At 37.4% G+C, this 21,963-nt stretch overlaps 1 protein-coding gene across 1 annotated transcript in view; it reads left to right on the top strand.

The window, feature by feature from the left end:
* Nucleotides 1-3,941: 3,941 nt before the first annotated feature.
* Nucleotides 3,942-21,963, top strand: part of LOC116738214 (leucine-rich repeat-containing protein 7-like) — a 42,289-nt gene continuing 24,267 nt past the window's right edge. Inside the window, exons 1-3 of the mRNA XM_032594086.1 lie at nt 3,942-4,202; nt 14,484-14,558; nt 20,519-20,663. Coding sequence (XP_032449977.1) covers nt 3,942-4,202; nt 14,484-14,558; nt 20,519-20,663 — 481 coding nt within the window. The remainder of the gene's footprint in view (nt 4,203-14,483; nt 14,559-20,518; nt 20,664-21,963) is intronic.

The raw sequence follows: 21,963 nt of genomic DNA on the forward strand, positions 1-21,963 counted from the left end.
TAAGATTTTTCTATATTTCAGAGCATCTCAGTAGAATAGTTGCCTGAAAGCAGATATGAACATTTTTGAGACATTAGGAACATATTTGAAAATGTTTTCCTTAGAAGGCTATGCTAATTTGTAATCTTCAGAGCACTTTATGTGAGTGCTCAGCTCACACACCTTCACCAGCATTGAATACACTAAGCCATTCTTGAGTAAATTCATTCATTTTTAATGGAAACAACTAACTTTGATATGACATTAAGTACAGATATTCCTTGACTTCACATTGGTTCCACACAATTTTCAACGTTAAAATGATGCAGAAATGATACTCATTTCGTAGAAACCAGATTTCAAATTTTGAATTTTGATCATATCGCTAGCAATATGTGCTGGGATGCTCTCTTGTGATGTGGGGCAGCAAGAGTGAGCCACTGCTCCCAGGCAGCCAGAGGACCACAAAGGTAAACGGCCAATACATTTATAACCATTTTGTACCCACACAACCATTCCATTTCTTACGTCCCCTACAGTATTCAATAAATCACATGAGACATTTAACATTTTATTATAAAACAGGCTTTGTTAAATGGTTTCGCCCAACTGTAGGCTAATGTAAGTGTTCTGAGCATGAAAGCAGGATAGGCTAAGCTATGAAGCTCAATAGATTAGGTGTATTAAATGCATTTTTGACATATAATAGTTTCAATTTCTGATGGGTTTATCAGGATGTAACCCCATCACAAGTCTGGGAAGATCTATAGTGTTTTTAAAAAGTCAGTTTATGGGGCGCCTGGGTGGCGCAGTCGGTTAAGCGTCCGACTTCAGCCAGGTCACGATCTCGCGGTCCGTGAGTTCGAGCCCCGCGTCGGGCTCTGGGCTGATGGCTCAGAGCCTGGAGCCTGTTTCCGATTCTGTGTCTCCCTCTCTCTCTGCCCCTCCCCCGTTCATGCTCTGTCTCTCTCTGTCCCAAAAATAAATAAAACGTTGAAAAAAAAAATTTTTTTTAAAAATTTAAAAAAATAAAAAGTCAGTTTATGTGTAAGGTTGAGTGTAAGCCACATAGTTTCATTCGAAGAGCCACTTAAAATTGTTGATTGATCATGAAATGCCATTGCATCATCTTCATGTTATGGCTTTTGTTTCATCAAAGTCATATATTGATCTACTAAATATATTTTCTCTCTGCTATTATTAGGAACTAGCTGAAATTTCTTCTGTGGCATATGTTATTATAACATCCAGTAATAAAAATATTATATATTTTTTAATCCAGCATATGCTTTACTTTCTTTATTGGGTATCTGTGATCACCAGCATGCTTCATTATTTCAGGTTTTCAGTTTTAAGTGGTAACATGATGTCATCTTTGGAGCTAGAAGACCTGAGGAACAATCCCAGCTATAGTTATGCAATCCCCATAAAATCATTCTCATTTTCCTCAGGAAATGATTATTGGATTCTTCATCCATAAAGTAGGACTATGATTATCTTATTATGTTATTAAATAAATTAAATGAGGACCTTTGAAATAAAGTAGAAATATAGATTGACATTAGTTATCCTTTTCCAAGTAGTCATAGATGCCTCGGGTTCCCAGTAGAACCCAGTGTGAGAGATATTTTAGAGGTATAATTGGTCAGTTTTATCTGCCACTTTATCTGACACAGCCAAGGGACCAAGTTATACAGTGCATCAAAGCCTACCCAAAGTTGTAGAGACCATGCAAGGCCTTATGTTCCCACAGCATCCTCCCCTGCCTACACACCAAAATTTCATACTACCCAAAGTTCCAGCTTCAAGTCTATCATTGCCTGGAACCACTTGAGAAATCTTAAACTCCTAACTCCTGCTCTCATTCCAATTTTTTATCCTCCTATTTCTCTCAATGCCTCATTTCTACTACATTCCTCACTGACCTCATTGGAAATCTGAAGTCTCTTGCTTCTTCTTTTATTTTTCTAGACTTTCAGCCCCCACATGGCCCCCAAAAAAGTTAAAATAATTATCATCGACAGGACTCTTTTGATTGCCCTTACCTTCCTCTTTGACTCCCCTCAAACTATGCCAGTGTGTACCATTCTCCCCAAGTGCTGTATGTGTACAAATTGCTTGACCCCTCCTGCTCAACAGGTTACTTTGCTCTCTACTTCATCAAGAAACTTTGAGACTTTCACACATGCCCTATTTCCACTTTCAGCCTTTCCCCAGTCAAGCCCACCTACAACCACACCACCTTTACCATCTTCCCTGGAGTCTCAGTGAAAGAGATGTCCTACTTCTATTCAAGGCCAGCTTCTCCTCTTCTGTTATCAATTTCACTTATTTGCCACCTTTTAGAATTTACTTAATTAATTTTATACCATTTTATCTGTCTTTAATCTGCCTGTCTTTACTAATATCTTCTTATCAGCTTTCTTTTCCCTTGACTTCTTCAATTTCTTCATAGCCCCTCAATTTCTATCACTAAGGTTACCATTATACTACTATTTCCAAAATTAAGTGGACAGTTTCAGTCTCTTATTTAACTGGACATCTCTCCTGTAAATGATACTTTTATTCACACTTCCTTATTCCTTAACACAACTCAACTCATTGGATTTTAGTAACCTCTTTCTCTCCTGGACTCTATGCCCTCTTGCCTTCTTTTGAGCTTGCTCTTCCTGTTTTCAGCTCTCGAGTGTTAATGTTACCCAAGGTTCTTCTCTCAGCTGTACCTCTGGTTTCCTCACATTCTTCCATAGGAAACTCATCCACATGTATTTATACTTGCTCAGACATATTCCCCAACCTTCAGATTTTAGTAGTTAACTGATTCCTGGACATCTCCAACAGTATCTCACAGTAACCTAAATCTAATCATGGTCAAAACTTATTTCAGAGGAGAGAGTTAAGATGGCAGAGTAGTAGGGGGACCCTGGGCTTGCCTTGTCCCTTGAACACAAGTAGATTAACATCAAATCACTTTGCACACCTAGGGAATTGATTTGAGGATTAAGAGAAAAATCTGCAAAATTAGAGAGAGAAAATATGGTGGTTATGAGGTACAGAGATGTGAATTAGGGTGGGGGGGTGGGGGGAAGCTGTGGTGCCACAGAAGGGAGGGAGCCCTTTCCTTGGACAGAGAAGAGAGAGAAGAAAGGGGAAGAGGAGAGAGAGCCGTGCATTGGGTTCATACAAGAAAAACATCTTTCCAAAACCATTGATTGAGGAATCAAGAGGAACTGATTATCGCAAGTCTTTGCAAACAATGGAGATCAAATTCTGAGGTTTTTTAAAATTTATTTTTAATGTTTATTTTTGAGAGAGAGAGAGACAAAGCAAATGGGGAAGGGCAGAGAGAGAGGGAGATACAGAATCCAAAGCAGGCTCCAGGCTCTGAGCTGTCAGCACAGGGTGCAGTGCAGGGCTTGAACCCACTAACCATGAGATCATGACCTGAGCCGAAATTGGTCACCCAAATGACTGAGCCCCTCAGGTACCCCTAAATTCTGAGGTTTTCAAAGTCCACGCCATTCACCAGAGTCAAGCCAGGTGGGCAGCAGTACTCCTGGAAAGGAGGGCAGAGGCCAGGGAGCAGACAGCATGGTGTAGGGATCCACTAGGTCGCACTAGGAGAGAATACTACCCTTCCTGGAGTACATTTGGAAGAGGATATATTGCTTCTCTAAAGACAAAAGACCCAGTGGGCACCATTGAGCAGACATTCAGCAGCAAGGGACAGAAGCACGTGCAGAGGGCAGATAATCTGTTTGAAGCTTTTCATTGTGATTCACCATAAACTCCACGCACCTGCAACTGCTTTTCTGGGACAAAATGGCACCAGATACAGCAAAGTGAAGCTCTCCTCTAGAGGAGAGGAGCAGGTCTGCACCATGCCACATTCTTTAATATTTGGAGTTTTGAATCCCAGCTGCACACCAGAGATAAAGCACACGAGAACTGTGGCACTAGGCATGCCAATAGCCAGGGCAGATGGTGAGGGCTGGGATCTGACAGAAGCCTGGGACACAAGAGGGAGAGATTGTTTGCTTTTTTGGATGGGCTTCCCCACCAGTGACAGTCATGAGCTTCCATCTGCAAGGGTAAGAGAGCAGGGTGACACCATCCACCAGCAGGGTGGGACTTCAGTGAGCAACACAGTGCCTCCAGTAGAGACTGAAGCCACGTACACCAAACCCTGCCCCCCTGTGTTCTTCAGAGACATCTTTGCTAGGGCAAGTCTGATTGTGAGCCTCTCCCTTAGAGGACCAGCACAGCTCTCCCCAACCCACGCCATTCACCAAGTCTACTGATTATAGAGTATTCCAAAGCTTCGGTTCTGGTGAAATAGTACCAGGCTTTTTTTTTCTTTTTCTTTTTCTTCTTTTTCTTCTTCTTTGGAATCAGGCTTATAGTTTTTGTTTGTTTGTTCATTGCCTTTTCTCTTTTTTTGGATCAGTCTTCTTTTTTAACTTTATTTTCCTTTAGAACCAGGCTTACAGTTTTTTTTATTTAATTCTTTGTTTTAGTTCCTTTTCCTTTTCTCTTTCTAGGATCAGGCTTTTTTCTTTTTTTTATTTTATTCTTTATAATTTTTAATCAGGCATATTGTAACAAACAAATAAAAGCGCACCTCGTTAAAAGTCCAAACACTCCACACTGCAAGCAAGGAGGAGCTCTGCAGAGGACTGGCCTGTGGGAAAGAGCAGCCAAAACACAACAGCAGAGTGCATACAGCATACACCAGAAACACTTCCTGAAGTAACAGGCCCTGGACAGTGTATGACACCTTCTTAACATAGCGGTACTCTCAAGAGCAGGAAATATAACAAGCTTTCATAACATGTAAAAGACAGAAACCTAGACAAAATGAAAAGTCAGAGGAATTCTCCCCAAAAGAAAATCAATAATAAATCATAGCCAGGGATTTACTCAAAAGAGATACAATCAATACATCTGAACAAGAATTCAGAACAGCAATCATAAGAATACTAGCTGGGCTTGAAAGCAGCATAGAAGACATCAAAGAAAACTTGCTGCAGAGATAAAAGACCTAAAAATTAGGCAGGCTGAAATAAAAAATGCCATAACTGAGATGCAAAACTGACTAGTTTTAATCACAATGAAGATGGAAGAATCAGAGGAGCTAATAAGTGATATAGAAGACAAAATTATGGAAAATAATGAAGCTGAAAAGAAGAGGGAAATAAAACTATTAGATCATGAATATAAACTTAGAGAACTCTCTGATTCCATTAAATGCAATAATATCCATATTATAGGAGTCCCAGAAGAAGAGCAAGCAAAAGGGGCAGAAGGTTTACTTCCATAAAATATAGCTGAGAACCTCCCTAATATGGGGAAGGAAACAGGCATCCAAGTTCAAGAGGCACAGAGAACTCCCCTCAAAATAAAAAATTAAAAAAACCAAACAGGTCAACATCAAGACATCATAGTGAAACTTGAGAAATAAAAAGATAAAGAGATAATTATGAAAGAAGTTAAGGACAAAAGGTCCTTAATCTACAAGGGTTGACACATAGGGTTAGCAGCAGACCTGTCCACAGAAACTTGGCAGGCCACAGAACCTTGGCAGGCATGATACATTCAATGTACTAAATGGGAAAAATATGCAGTGAAGAATACTTTATCCAGCAAGGCTGTCATTAAGAATAGAAAGAGAGTTTCCAAGACAAGCAAAAACTAAAGTAATTCATGAACACTAAACCAGCTCTGCAAAAAATATTAAAGGTCATCCTTTGAGAGGGAAAGAGAGACCCAAAGCAACAGAGACTAAAAGGGAACAGAGACAATCTACAGGAATAAGTGACCTTACTGGCAATATAATGGCACTCAATTCTGATCTATCAATAACAACTCTGAATACAAATGGACTAAATACTCTAATCAAAGGACAGGGTGTCAGAATTGATGAAAAAAAAACCAAGACCTATTGATAGGCTGCTTACAAGAGATTCATTTTATTTATTTTTATTTTTTTAATGTTTATTTTCTTGATAGACATAGTGGGAGCAGGGGAGAGGCAGCGAGAGAGAGAGGGAGACACAGAATCTGAAGCAGGCTCCAGGCTCTGAGCTGTCAGCACAGAGCCCGCCATGGGGCTCGAATCCACAAACTATGAGATCATGAGCTGAAGTCAGATGCCCAACTGACTGAGCCACCCAGGCACCCCCTAAGAGATTGGCTTTAGACCCAAAGACACCTCCAGTTTGAAAGTGAGGACATGCTAATAGACATCAAAAGAAAGCTGGAGTAACCATATTTATATCAGACAAACTAGATTTTAAACAAAAGACTGTAGTAAGAGATGAAGGAGAGCACTATATGATAATAAAGGGGTCTATTGAACAAGAAGATTTAGCAGTGCCTGGGTGGCACAGTCAGTTAAGTATCCACTCTTGATTTTGGTTCAGGTCTCATGGTCATGAGATTGAACCCTGCATCAGGCTCCATACTGGGCATAAAGCTGCTTAGATTTCTCTCTCCCTCTTCTTGGCCCCTTCCCTTCTTACACACTCTCACTCTGTCTCCTCTCTCTCTCTCTCTCTCTCAAAAAAAGTAGATCTAACACTATTAAGTATTATGCCCCAACTGAAAGAGGCCAAATGTGTAAATCAATTAATAACAAACTTGAAATTCATTGATAATAATACAATAGTAACAGGAGACTTTAACACCCCCCTTACAACAATGGACAGATCATCTAAGCAGGAATCAACAGGACAGTATCTTGAATGACATTCTGGACTGGAATGGACTTAACAGATACATTCAGAACATTTTATCCTAAAGCAGTAGAATGCACATTCTTTTCAAGTGCACATGGATTCTCCAGAAATAGATCACATACTGGGTCACAAATCAGCCTTCAACAGTACAAAAAGTTTGAGATCATACCACCGTATTATCAGACCACAATGCTATGAAACAAAGTCAACCCCAAAAAAATGTGGAAAGACCACAAACACGTGGAGTTAAAGAACATCCTACTAAAGAATGAATAGGTTAACCAAAATTAAAGAAGAAATTAGGGGTGCCTGGGTGGCTCAGTCAGTTAAGCATACACTCTTGATTTCAGCTCAGGTCATGATCTCATGATTCATGGGTTTGGGCCCCACCTTTGGGCTCTGTGCTGACAACAAAGTCTGCTTGGATTCTCTCTCTCCTCCCTCTCTTCTGCCCCTCCCTCCACATATAACATTTAAAGGAAATAAAGAAGGAATTTCAAATACATGGAAGCAAATGAAATGAAACACCACAGTCCAAAACCTTTAGGATGCAGTAAAGGCAGTCATAAGATAGGAAGTTAGCAATATAGGCATTTATTAAGAAGCAAGAAAGTCTCAAATACACAACCTAATTTTACACTTTTAGGAGTTGGAAAAGGACAGAAAATAAAACCTAAAATGCATAAAGGAATTAATAAAGATCAGCAGAATAAATATAGAAATTAAAAAAAACAAACAAATCAACAAAACTAGTTGCTTCTTTTTTTTTTTTTTAATTTTTTTTTTTTTAACGTTTATTTATTTTTGGGACAGAGAGAGACAGAGCATGAACGGGGAGGGCAGAGAGAGAGGGAGACACAGAATCGGAAACAGGCTCCAGCTCCGAGCCTCAGCCCAGAGCCTGACGCGGGCTCGAACTCCGGACCGCGAGATCGTGACCTGGCTGAAGTCGGACGCTTAACCGACTGCGCCACCCATGCGCCCTTAGGAGTTGCTTCTTTGAAAGAATTAACAAAATTGATAAATCTTTAGCCAGACTTATCAAAAAAAAAAGAGAAAGGATCCAAATAAAATCAAGAATGAAAAAGGAGATTACAACCAACACCACAGAAATATAAAGAAATATAAACAATTATAGAGACTATTATGAGCAATTATTATATGCCAACAGATTGAGCATTCTGGAAAAATGGATAAATTCCTAGAAACATGTAAACTACCAAATTAAACAGGAAAAATGGAAAATTTGAACAGACCCATAACCAGCAAAGAAATTGAATCAGTATCAAAAATCTCCCAACAGACAAGAGTACAGGACCAGATGGCTTCCCATGCCAGACATTTAAAGAAGAGTTGATACCTATTCTGAAACTGTCCAAGAAATAAGATTGAGAGGAAAACTTCCAAACTCACTCTATGAGGCCAGAATTACCTTGATTCCAAAACCAAGACTCCACTAAAAAGGATTACAGACCAATATCCCTGATGAACACCAATGCAAAATTCTCAAAATACTAGCAAATCAAATCCAACAGAACATTAGAATTATTTGCCATGATCAAGTGGTTTATTTCTGGGCTGCAAGGTGGTTAATATCTGCAAATCAATCACATGATACATCACATTAATGAAAGAAAGGATAGAACCTTATGAATCTTTCAATAGGGAGACAAAGCATTTGACAAATACGCATCCTTCTTGATACAAAAAAAAAAAATCAAGAAAGTAGGGCTAGAAGGAGCATACCTCGACATCACAAAGACCATATACAAAGGCCCACAGCTAGTATCATCCTCAATGGGAAAAGACAGCTTTTCCCCTAAGGTCAGGAACGCAACAAGGATGTCCACTCTGACCCTGTTGTTCAGCATAGTACTGGAAGTCCTAGCCTCAGTAATCAAACAACAAAAATAAATTAAAGGCATCCAACTGGCAAGGAATTAAACTTTCATTATTCATAGACGACATAGTTCTCTATGTTGTAAACCCAAAAGACTACAAAAACTTTTTTTGCTAAAACTGATACATGAATTCAGCAAAGTCTTAGGATATAAAATCAATCTACAGAAAGCTGTTGCATTTTTATACACCAAAAATGAAGCCACAGAAAAGAAATCGATCCCATTTACAATTGCACCAAAAACCGTAAGATCCTAGAATAAGCCTAACCAAAGAGGTAAAAGATCTGTACTCTGAAAACTATAGACACTTATTAACAAAATTGAAGACACAAAAGTGAAAAACATTCCATGCTCATGGGTTGGAAGAGCAAATATTGTTAAAATGCCTATACTACCCAAAGCAATCTGCACATTCAGTGCAATCCCTATCAAAGTAACACCAGCAGTTTTCACAGAACTAGAGCCAACAATTCTAAAATTTGTATGGAACCAGAAAAGACCCCAACAGCCAAAGTAATGTTGAAAAAGAAAAGCAAAGTGGGAGGCATCATAATTCTGGACTTCAAGCTGTATTACAAAGTTGTAATCATCAAGACAGTATGGTACTGGCACCAAACACCATAGATCAATGAAACAGAATAGAGAACCCAAAATGGACCCACAAATGTATGGTCAACTAATCTTCAACAAAGCAGGAAAGAATATCCAATGGAAAAAAAAGACAGTCTCTTCAACAAATGGTGTTGGGAAAACGGGACAGTTACATTCAGAAGAATGAACCTGGACCATTTTCTTACACCATGCACAAAAATAAAGACAACATGGATGCAAGACCTAAATGTGAACAGGAAGCCATCAGAATCCTAAAGGAGAACACCGGCAGCAACCTTTTTGACCTCAGCCACAACAACTTCTTACTAGACATGTCTCTGAAGGCAACAAAAGCAAAATGAACTATTGAGACATCATGAAGTTAAAAACCTTCTGCACAGTGAAGGAAACAATCAACAAAACTAAAAGGCAATCTATGGAATGGGAGAAGATATTTGCAAATGACATGTTGGATAAAGGACTAGAATCCAAATTTACAAAGAACTTATCAAATTTAACACCCTAAAAAGAATTAATCCAGTTAAGAAATGGGCAGAAGATAAGCAGACATTTCTCCGAAGAAAACATACCAAATGGCTAACAGACACATAAAAATGCTCAACATCACTCATCATCAGGGAAATACAAATCAAAACCACAATGAGATACCACCTCACACCTGTCAGAATGGCTAAAATTAACAATTCAGGAAACAACAGATGTTTGCAAGTTTGCACAGAAAAGGAGTGGAACCCCTTACAATGTTGGTAGGAATGCAAACTGGTGCAGCCACTCTGGAAATAGTATGGCAGTTCCTCAAAAAGTTAAACTGGACCTACCCTACAACCGAGCAATTGCACCACTAGGTATTTCTCCGAAGGATACAAAAATTCTGATTCAAAGGGGGCACATGCACCCCATTGTTTATAACCTATCACAACAACGAAAGTATGGAAAAAACCCAAATGTCCACGAACTGATGAATGAATAAGAAGATGTAATGTGTATGTATATATGCAATGAAGTAGACAGAGCTAGAGTGTATTATGCTAAGTGAAATAGTCAGTTAGAGACAGACAAATACCATATGATTTCACTCAGTGGAATTTGGAAACAAAACAGATGAACACAGGGGAATGGAATGAAAATAAAATGAGATAAAACAGAGAGGAGGCAAACTATAAGAGACTCTTAAATATAGAGAACAAACTGATGGTTACTGGAGGGAAAATAAGTCAGGGGATGGGCTAAATGGGTGGTGGGCATTAAGGAGGGCACTTGTTATAATAAGCACTAGGTGTTGTATGTAAGTGATGAATCACTAAATTCTACTCTTGAAACCAATACTACACTATATGTTAACTAACTTTAACTTAAATAAAACCTTTGAGAAAAAAACACTAAATTCAGTCTCTCTCTATGTTTCCAGCCCAATATTCTGCATCTCCATTGGTGGCAACTACCAGGTGCTGTGAAACTGGGGGACGTGCATGACCCTCACTCTCACCACTATATTAAGTCACCAAATCCTATTGTTTTCATTGTCTAAGTGTTTTTTGAATTCAACTTCTTTATCTTTAGTCCTCATTATCTCTTTCGTAACTAGCCCTATTAAGATTTCCTGTTTTTGTTTTCTTTTCCTTTTTCCAACAGGATATATATATATATATATATATATATATAAAACACCTATCTGCCACAATCACTTCCTATTAAAAATCTTTTAGTGATGTTCCTTCACCCATGTAATAAAGTTCTATCTCCCTAACAAAACATGAGACCTTCACAGACCCCACCCTCTTTTGTTAGCCTCATTTTCTACTACTCACTCTATTTCAAACTTAACACCCCAGTAAAGCAAAGCGCCTGTTGCCATTCATACATCATGCTATTTCTCATCTCTCTGCTTCTGGCTAAAATGTGCTTCCTCTTCTCTCCTCTTTACTGACCAACTCCTTCTCATCTGAGCTCCATGAATAGTTATGTGGCTTCCTCATTACAAGGGCATATAGGTTCCCCTTTCTTCATTTTCCCATAATGCCATGTATTTGCTTTTTGCATATTTGCTGCAGAAATAAGACCATGACTTTCTTGAGGACAGAGACCACACCATGCGTTATGACTCTAGTGTAATGCCTAGAACTTAGGTGATGTTTAATAAGTACTTACTGAATGAAGGGATAACTGACTTATTGAAGTACTTTGTATCCATTCTTGCCATTCTTTTTTTTAGATATATATGGTGTCACCATGTAGCAGGGACAGTAGTGTTCACCAAATAATTCATGAATTTCTCTTATATTTCTTAGGCTTTCTTAAACTTGAGGCCATAGAAATAGTCTAGATAATTAGGTATAATCAGAAGTGATATATGTCCCTTCTAGTCTGAGATCTTTAAGAGCAATGACTAGTTTTCTATACTGTCTTCTCTGCTTTGGCTCTTCTGGAAGTCTTGAGATGGTGGCAACCCATGACACTGGATGTAGTGAGAGTGGGAAGTAAGCCTGTGGTGTTAAACCACTGAGATTTTGGGATTAATTTGTTACCACAGCACAATAGAGTTTATCTTGAGTAATGTTCACCATTCGAAGTTTATAAATTAATCTCCATCTTATCACATACATAAGGATGTATTGAAGTTTCCAGTATGCAACTTTTATCTCTTTTCATAAAGTCTGCATGGTGCCTGGGTGTAGGAAAATCTGCACCATATGACTGATGTTTTCCAACTGGCCTGACTATTCCTAGCCAGCCCTCTGCTTCAAAGTCTCTGCACATCAGAGTGTGCTTCCTACGACTTGATTTGTTTTCCGTCCTTGCCCAGCATATCATACAGTTGGAGTAGTTCACTGCCTGTTTGCTATTGGTGTTAGTAAAAGTAGGAATATTTTCCTACACACAAAAAAAAAAGTCCCCCACACTTACTCACACATGCCTCTGAGTCCACAGCTGATGCCACTCTCTAACTTTAGATTTTGATCTTTGTTGTAAATGGAATTTCTCCAAGGAATAGTACCATGTTTAATTGCAATTGCAAGCTAAAGGTATCAGAGCCTCTTTCCAAACTAGTCCTAGCAGTTTCTGAAGCCCTTCTAATGTGTCAAAGATGTGTGTACATAACTCCTGCTTACCCACGATTACCAATATTCTCATCTTAACATATATACAATTCCATTCTTTCACACTATTATTCTATAAAATACACTAGTTTTCCTAAGTAGGTCTCAAAGTTTACTGAACTATGGTTGTACTTTGTTTCAGTGATAATTTTTTTTTTAGTTGAAAGAGACAAAACATCTGATTTCAGGTGTGGCTTAATTTTGGCCTAATATGATGTCATCAGGATCCATCTCTTAACTGAAACAGCCTTCCCCTTTTCTTCACACCTGAAGCTCCCAGGGCTGTCCCCTTCGGGTTTCTAATCCAGCAGGGTAGAGCAAGTCTTTTCCCCTGAAGCCTCAGTGAAAGAAACATTGTTTCTCAACTGCTCTGAATGGATCATGTTCCCATCCTCCAGCCAACCCTGTGGCCAGGTGAATACTATGCACCAATTAGCTTAGGCTTTCCTCACTTCCCTCCTGGAAGGAATCAACTTCAAGGGAAGCTAGTGGCCTGAATAGGATAATTTCTAGAGAGAAATCAGAAAAAGGTCATCACGAATAAAAAGATGATGATGGTAGCAATAGCAACCTCTAACCTTTCCATATAGTCTGCTGCCCATGAGGTACAATTTAGAGAATGCTTCAATTTGGGAATTGAAATTTCATTATGCACTATGTGTTACACCTTGATCATATTCTCTCTCTCCTTTCTCTGAACTTCTCTACATTATTCTTTTCTCCCATATGCTACCTTCTGTTTCTGCTATTTATATGCATTTGTCTGTTCAATTAGATCATCCGTTACTTCAAGGCAGTAACTGAGTTTGAATAACTGTGGGTCGTACCCTGTGCCTTACCATAGTAGGCATCCCCACTGTTCAACCAATCAAAATTTGCTGAGTAAATGAAGAGATAAGAAATGAGTGGGTCTGATTCATACTATTATCATATCTCAGTAATGCAATGCCTGGGACGGTGGGGGAGGGGGCAATTGTGTGTAAGGCTCTAACACATACTCATGATAAAAACCTATTGTGTGTCAAGTACCATGGCAAGCAATGGGGATGTGAGGAATAGTGATTAAAAAATAAACATGGGAATGCAAGCTGGTGCAGCCACTCTGGAAAACAGATGGAGGTTCCTCAAAAAACTAAAAATAGAACTACCCTATGACCCAGAAATTGTACTACTAGGCATTTATCCATGGGATACAGGTGTGCTGTTTCAAAGGGACACATGCACCTCCATGTTTATAGCAGCACTATCGACAATAGCCAAAGTATGGAAAGAGCCCAAATGTCCATCAATGGATGAATGGATAAAGAAGATGAGGTATATATATATATATATATATATATACACACACATATATACACACACACACCACACTATATATATATATATATATACACACACACAATGGAGTATTACTCAGCAATCACAAAGAATGAAATCTTGCCATTTGCAACTACATGGATGGAACTGGAGGGTATTATGCTAAGTGAAATTAGTCAGTCAAAGAAAGACAAAAATCATATGACTTCACTCATATCAGGACTTTAAGAGACAAAACAGATGAACATATGGGAAGGGAAACAAAAATAATATAAAAACAGGGAGGGGGACAAAACAGAAGAGACTCATAAATACGAGAACAAACTGAGGGTTACTGGAGGGGTTGTGGGAGGGGGGATGGGCTAAATGGGTAAGGGGCACTAAGGAATCTACTCCCGAAATCATTGTTGCACTGTATGCTAATTTGGATGTAAATTTTAAAAAATAAAATATAAAATTAAAAAAATTAAAATTAAAATTAAAAAGACAATAAAGATGAAAAAAACAAACATTGCTCTGCTCTTCAAAAGCTTATATTTTAGTGAAGAACAGACACATTGAGTAATTAGAGTGTAATAAATGCTACAAAGGATCATTGTAAGGTGTTAAGAGAGAGGTATAGATTTTAATTTTTATTAATGTTGTTCTGATTGTTTCCAGATGAGTTCTAAGTTAGCTATACGAGGGACTCTCAGTTTTGATGAAAGTCTGTTAAACTTAGAACTTCTTAAAGGATTAACATTAGATTCTCAAATAAAGTTTCCAGATTCAAGAAATTACACTTCTGTTGTGCTAAGAAAAGACTAATTGTGTTGTCTTTCTCCCTACCTCTCTTCTAGCCTGAAGTTCTGGATCAAATACAAAATTTAAGGGAGTTATGGATGGATAATAATGCATTACAAGTGCTACCTGGGGTATGTAAGTTTTTATTATGCCACATTGTCTAGCATCTGTGCTATATATTAATGGTAATGATTAATAATCTTAATATATAAATATCAGTGTTTACCTTTCACAATAAAACATTTGTTTGGTTACCAAGTGTTTTTTCACTAGTTTGTTTGTTTGTTTATTTTTTGTATTTCGCATACCTTTTGTAAATAGTATAGGTATACGAAATGTATGAAAGATTCTCTTGTTCTCTTAGGATTATATTTTTCATCTCTCCACATACCGATTTTTAAAACTGAGAAAGTTATATTGTTATATACTGAAAAAGAAAATGCTACATATAATACCAAGTCTTATTTTTGCAAAATCAAACTTATTCGTATAGGTAACTAGATAATAGTTTCTGCTTATGTTAGAGCTTTTCCACAAAATAAAAATCTTTCTCTCAGTTTGGGTGATTTCCATTAGAACCCATTTGAATTTTCGAAATGGTAAATGGCAAATTATCAGGTGTTAAAAATAGAAAGTTCAACTAGAGTCCATTTTTTTTCTACTAACACGCAGACAATCCAGTAATATCTCCTAAGTAGTAGGTTTACCAGTTAACTCATTGAGTTTGAGTATTTAGCCTTTCCCACTCAGTGAAATAGTGGCTTCCAATGAAAACATTGCCTCTTGCCACTCATAACACATGCAGTCAAATAAGCATGTACACACACACACACACACACACACACGGCAACCACAATTGGGCTGAGTAGCCAGGGCAGCTGGATTTATAATAACTCTTCAGCCACTGAGATTTTGATGTGTGTTCCCAAAGCTAATTTTATTCTTCTTTTGACTTGACATTAAAAATTCCTTAAAATAATTGCAAAAGCAACAAGAACAAGAAGTGTTTCTCTTTTGAACAAGCATGAGACCACATAAAAGAGAAAATCTGGCCAAAGATTAAGGAAAAAAATACTTTCTTCTCTTATCAAAAGAATACATTTATACTATCATCACAGAAACAAAACAAAAAAGCATGCACATCTTTTATATATTGATTTATTCAAAAACCGTTTACAAATACACCTCTATGAACCAGAAACCATGCTAATGTTAGAGCTACAAAGATAATATAGTCAATGACCTTGAATACATTTGTTTGAGGAGCTCACACATAACAGGAGAGACAGATCTAGATTCCACTACATGTAGTAGAGCCCAATTTGTGCCATAGCCAAAGTATGTACAAATCCTGGGGCAACACAGGTAAGACACTCACCAATTCCCTGTGCAGAGATTGAGAAATCGGAATGTATGTCTAATAGAAAAGTCTATACCCGCTTCTTCAATATATTTACTAATTCAAAAACACCTAGATAATGCCTAACTCATGATAAATGCTAGATGTTTTACAAATAGATACTCCTTGAGTCCTCATAATAAGCCTATGAAGTAGGGTTTCCTACTATCCCCATGTTACAGATGATAAACTGAAACAGAAAGAATAAGAAACTGGCCCAAGGTCACACAGCCAGTAAATAGTGGAAGTGTAATTCAAACCAACACCAGGGGCTGTTGTTCATTCTCAAGCTCCAAAATCCTGCTGCTAGAGAATCAACAAAGGGCACAGATGAGAATTAGGTTCATCTTATTTTTCATAGTCATTACATTTCCAAAATCCAACCTTAACAATCAATTCAGACCTCATATTGTTTAGTAAGCTTTTTATCTAAATAGAAAAGTAGTGTTGAAACCGTCTGTGAACAGATAAGTGTTGTGAGAATAGATTTTTCTTACATACTGCTTTACGTAGATTTATCACTTTAGTACACTTGAGTTTTTATATTTTATTTTATTCCTTGTGGGAATACCCCCACCTCCCTGCCATAAAGAGGCATGGCTTTCTGAATGTCTGTGCTGGCAAATAGTTGTTATGCAAGGACCTAGAAACACGTGTCTTTGAGAGACTAATGTTGAATGTAGCCTTAAACTAGCCAGTCTATCAGTTTCACAGAATGATTAATCCTAAATATTTAGTGTTATAAGACCCAGGGAAAAAAGCAAGATCATCTTATTATTAGTTCATGTATCATTGTACATTAAAGTAACATACTTTTAAAATACTTTTGGAAGCCTGAGCTATCATTTTACTACTCCATTTTTCATAAATCAGAGAAGAAAGAAGATAATGATCAGAAGTTAGTCTTCTACATAGCTATCTTGTTCACTGTCACTCTAAGATCAATCAACCAAAATGTGACTAAACAATGCATTGAATCACTCTTTATTTTTAAACAAACTCCAGTATCTTCTTTTGTGATGGCTTTTACTTTTTTCATTTACTATCTACTGCTCACTTATAGAGCCCTCTGTATCGAGAGATGTTGGAGCAACATTCAATATCCCCAAGGATTCTGAGACATTAGACTTCAAAGGTCTTTATCACTGCAGGCTACTATTGCTTTTATAAGGTGTTTGAAAGTGAGGGTTTAGAAAGACTCAAAAATAAACACCAAAGCGTTGTTTTGCTTCTAAAAATGATGTTTAGAAACTTCACACCAAAATATTGAGTTGTGCTGGAAATAACAATGAAGGGGGCTTCAAAGAGTAAAGAAATTTCCTCATGATGAAAGAACAAAAAAGAGCCCCCCCCACACACACACATCATTCCTTCCTTGCTCACCAGAAGAGAAGAATGGTTATGGTATCATAATAGCTCCTTAGGGTGGGAATCTATAAGTAAAGTGACAGTATTTTTCCAAGTGACATATTTCCAGGTGTAGGGAGAATTCAGCCCTCTGGCTTCACTCACCCAAAGTACTCAGTTCCTAGCCTAGCAACTATTCATCTATTCCAAGACTTCACACATTCTGTGCCTCCATGGGGCATGAGGTCACAGACCTAGAGATATATGCTGGGTTAATTAGGGAGTTAGAGGTCAGTGACTGCTGATATAATCAATAGGCTTTGTGGTCTGTAATCTGAGAAAAGTGATTTGAATTTTAGCTCCACCCCTCATTAATGGGGTAACCTTGGAATGTTATTTGTAATAATTGCTGTCATGAATCATCCTCCTGGAATGAAGAACTTAGTCTCTATTCCTGAAGCTTCTGGGAATACTGTTTGCAGCTTTCCACCTTCTTCAGGATTTGCTCCAGCTGAAAAGAACCTCCTTACCCAGGGTCACATCTCTAGTCTGGGAGACCTGTACCCAATGACCAGTGATAAAGGCCTGGCTCCTCATCCTTACTTAGACTCACCCTACTACTGCCAGGCAATCCAACTCAGTGACTCTTAAAGGGCCACCCAAGAAGTTCCTCAAGATTTCATTCCAGCTCAGCTGCTTCATCTGCCTAGCTGTGCCTCCTTTCTCCTCTCTGTCTTCCCACTGGTATTGATCCTAAGAACACTCTCTCATAAACTTCTCCTTGTCTCTGCTTCCCATTGTGTGACATTAATTACGAAATTTCATTGTGCGTTGAAGTGCAGATTCTGAGTCAGTAGGTCCAGAGTGCGTCTAAGATCTAAGACTGTATGTTCCTGACAGGCTTCCAGGTGGTACCAATGCTGCTGGTCTGCAAAACACATTTTGAGAAGCAAAGATATGAAGTATTAAATCAAATAATATAGCCAAAGTACTTGGCACAGTGCCAAGTGTGTACTTGCGTGTGTAATAAGTTTATTTATTTTTTTATTTATATTCTGTCAAATAAGTAGAGACAATATATTAAAATGGATACGGGTGGATTAAACAGACAGATGATCCACTGAACACAGTTATGTGTAGGGTATTTATTTGCAAAATATGCCCTGAAAGAAACTGAAAATGAGGACTTTTATCTTGTCCTGACTCCTGTGCTCCATGTCCCAGCTAAGCGGTCCCTGTTACTCCTGTTCACAGTATGACTTTGTTCCTTCCCTGTCCTCAGCAACTAGTTACTAGTTTAATTCCACTTCTGATTTTTTTTTTGAGCCCATCCCTTCTTCTTCCTCACTTCCGCTGCCTTAATTCAGGCCCTTATCTCCTCAGCTAAATTGTTTCTAGGGGCACTTGAGTGGCTCAGTTAGTTACGTGTCCGACTTTGGCTCAGGTTATGATCTCATGGTTTGTGAGTTCAAGCCTGGCATCAGGCTGTCAGTGAATACTCTGCTTGGGATTCTCTCTCCCTCTCTGCCCTCCCCTGCTTGCACACTATCTCTCTCTGTCTCAAAATAAATAAATAAACTTAAAAAATAAAAACTGTTTCCAAATCCTTGTGATGGGTCTTTGCAACTCTCATCAAAGAATCTCTCCTTTGTAGTTCCCTGAAGCTGGATTTTTAAAGCACAAATCTGATCATGTCATTCTTTGTCTTAAAAACCTTGAATACAGACACCTGGATGCCTCACTCGGTTAAGGGTCCAACTTTTGATTTCGGCTCAGGTCATGATCTCGTGGTTCCTGGTGTTGAGCCACTCATCGGGCTCTGTGCTGACAGAACAGATTCTGCTTGGGATTCTTTCTCTCCCCTCTATCTGTGCTCCTCCCCTACTCCCACTGTGTTCACAGGCACGCTGGGGCACACATGCATGCTCTCTCTTTCAACAAAACAAAACCAACAAACAAAAACCTCTTGAATAGCTTTCCTTCCTTAAAGGGTAGAATTTACATCTCCTCATATAATATGTAAGGCCTTTTAACACATGTCTTCTTATAATCTTATAAATCAAATGTCCCACTCTTCCTCAAACATGCCATGATTTTTCACATTTTACTATGAACAGTATACATTTTCTCTTTTAGGTGCATGTTCTCCTTTTCTTGCCAAGCTGTGTCTTCCAGGCAGTTTGCAGCCCTGTGCTTCTATGACATTCTCTACATGTTTTTTTAATTGCATATATTATAGGGTATTGTAATTATTTGTTTGACAGTTTCCTCCACTACTGTGAGCTCCATAAGGGTACAGATTTTGTCTGTATCATGACACGTCTCTCCTCATACTTAGTTGACTTATTCATGATTGGTCTCCATGTATAACACAAGCCCTGTTACATAGTAGACTCTCAAAAAGAACTGTTGAATAACAGAATATTGAATCTGGTAGGATTTAAACCCTTTCTTATACATTTGAAAGTGTAAGAATCAATATGTCAACATATGCTGTTTGGGTGACAATTGTTATTTATTTTTTTATTATTAATTAATTTATTTAATTCAGTGGCAACTTTGAGATTGTTGTGTTTTGTTTTAACTGTTGTACTGAGATATAATTCACATACCATAAAATTCACCCATTTATAATATACAATTCCGTAGCTTTTAGAATACTCACAGATTGAGTAGCCATCACCACAATCTAATTTTAGAACATTTGCACTATCTCAAAAAAATCCCTGAAGCCATTAGCAGTCATTCCCATGTCCCCTTACCCCCAACCTCTAGAAACCCTAATCTACTCTCCATCTCTATAGATTTGCCTATTCTGGACATTTCATACAAATAGAATCATGCAACAGCTGTTTTTTTTTTATTACTGACATTTTTCACTGCATATATTTTCAAGGTTCATCCATTTTGTAATATATATTTGCATGTATTGCAAAATAATAGTACAACATATGGATATAACACATGCTGTTTATCCATTCATCAACTGATAGGCATTTAGGTTGTTTCCATTTTTTGGCTCTTGTGAATAATACTGCTTTAAAGTTTGTGTTTTTGTGTGGACATATATTGCATCCTGGAGTATACACCTAGGGACTGCTGGGTGATATGGAAACTCTATGTATAACATTTTGAGGTATGGCCAAACTGTTTTTCAAAGTGGCTGCACAGTTTTAAATTCCTGCTAGCAATGTACAAGGATTATAATTTCTCAACGTTCTTACCAACACATATTATTGTTGTAGTTGCTTTTAAAATTAGTTTTACAGTATTGTGGTTTTTACAACTTTCAAATGTCTTGTGAAAGTTTCTCAACTAATCCTGAGTTTATGCAATCTTATCAAGTCTATAGGGAAGTTAAAGATGTTGGTATACCTGGATATGTCAAAAAACAGAATAGAAACGGTTGACATGGAAATTTCTGGATGTGAAGCCCTTGAAGACCTCTTACTGTCATCCAATATGTTGCAACAGTTGCCCGACTCTATAGGTGAGAATATTCTATTGTGTCATGAATGTTTATATGAAATATATGAAATTTTCTTTTTTGGCATTGTCCTAGTTTATCAGTAGATATAGGGAATATACTGTTAGCCTGACTGATAATAATGAATTACAAACTTCATTATTTAAAGTTCATTATTACTGGTATAATAGTATTTTACCAATATCTTAAAATGGAATGGTAAATAATTGTCAAACTCAAGAAGGCTCTACTATTAAAATACATGATCCTACCAAATTGATATATTTTTCAATTCAAATCTTTTAAGTTGTAAAATGTTACTGTAAAAAGTAGATTTCTTAGATTTAGAGTAATTTGATAACCATGTATATCATCTTTTATCACCATAAAATTACAATAGCTTCTATCCACAGAGTGTTCCTATATCCTATTTTCAATACTGTTATAACACTGCTATAATCTGAAAATAACATAAAGATATAATAAATATAAAATCTCTTTGTAGTTCTATTATTTAAAAAAAGATGCATTTTCTTTTATATGCTGTTAAGATTCATGACAGCAGAGAATGTCTGTTAGTATTTATCAAGCACCCAATCCATTTTTGTTACAAATTTTTATATGAGTAAGGTAACTAAAGAATCTAATTTAATAATAAGTAAACTGTTTTGTGTACATATCTTACTATTATTTATGAGAGGACTTAGGAGGATAATCAGCAAATTGCCTAACTTTGGGTGTTAGTTTTTAAACACTCTTTGAATACAATGTGTCATATATTCTTGAACTTATTAAAGCTTCTGAAAATTAAGTTACACCTAGGTACTCTAATTAGAAGGAAGCTAGAAGATAAAGCAGTTTTCCAAATTTTTCTTCAGTATTTGATTGCTTCCATTTTCATATTTCTTCAGGCTAATAGAGGATACTAGTTTTGAAAAACAGGCTAGAATTTCTTTCTGTCTAGATTTAATAATTTTTTGATTTATATAACCACATACTGTACTATAACAGTATTTTTCCAACTCATTCCATTGTAAGACTTATCTGACAGTTTTATTAGGCACTTACACATTTCCAGGCTGTTTCTCTGAAAATTCTGATTCAATAAGTTTGTGGTAGGCCCTCTAATTTGTTTTTATTAAACATCCTAGATGAAACTTATAATTAGATAAGTTTAGAAAATACTCTTTTATGTTGTAGAAAGTGAGGAAGTGTAATGGTTAAAAAGAGCATCCTTTAATTAAGATGACAGCGATGATCATCTAGTCAAGATAACCACCTAGTCAAAATACATGCCTTATACTCCCACTCCAGAAACTTGGGA

Source organism: Lynx canadensis, chromosome C1 (genome assembly GCF_007474595.2).
Source record: "Lynx canadensis isolate LIC74 chromosome C1, mLynCan4.pri.v2, whole genome shotgun sequence".
In the NCBI taxonomy this organism is placed as follows: domain Eukaryota; kingdom Metazoa; phylum Chordata; class Mammalia; order Carnivora; family Felidae; genus Lynx; species Lynx canadensis.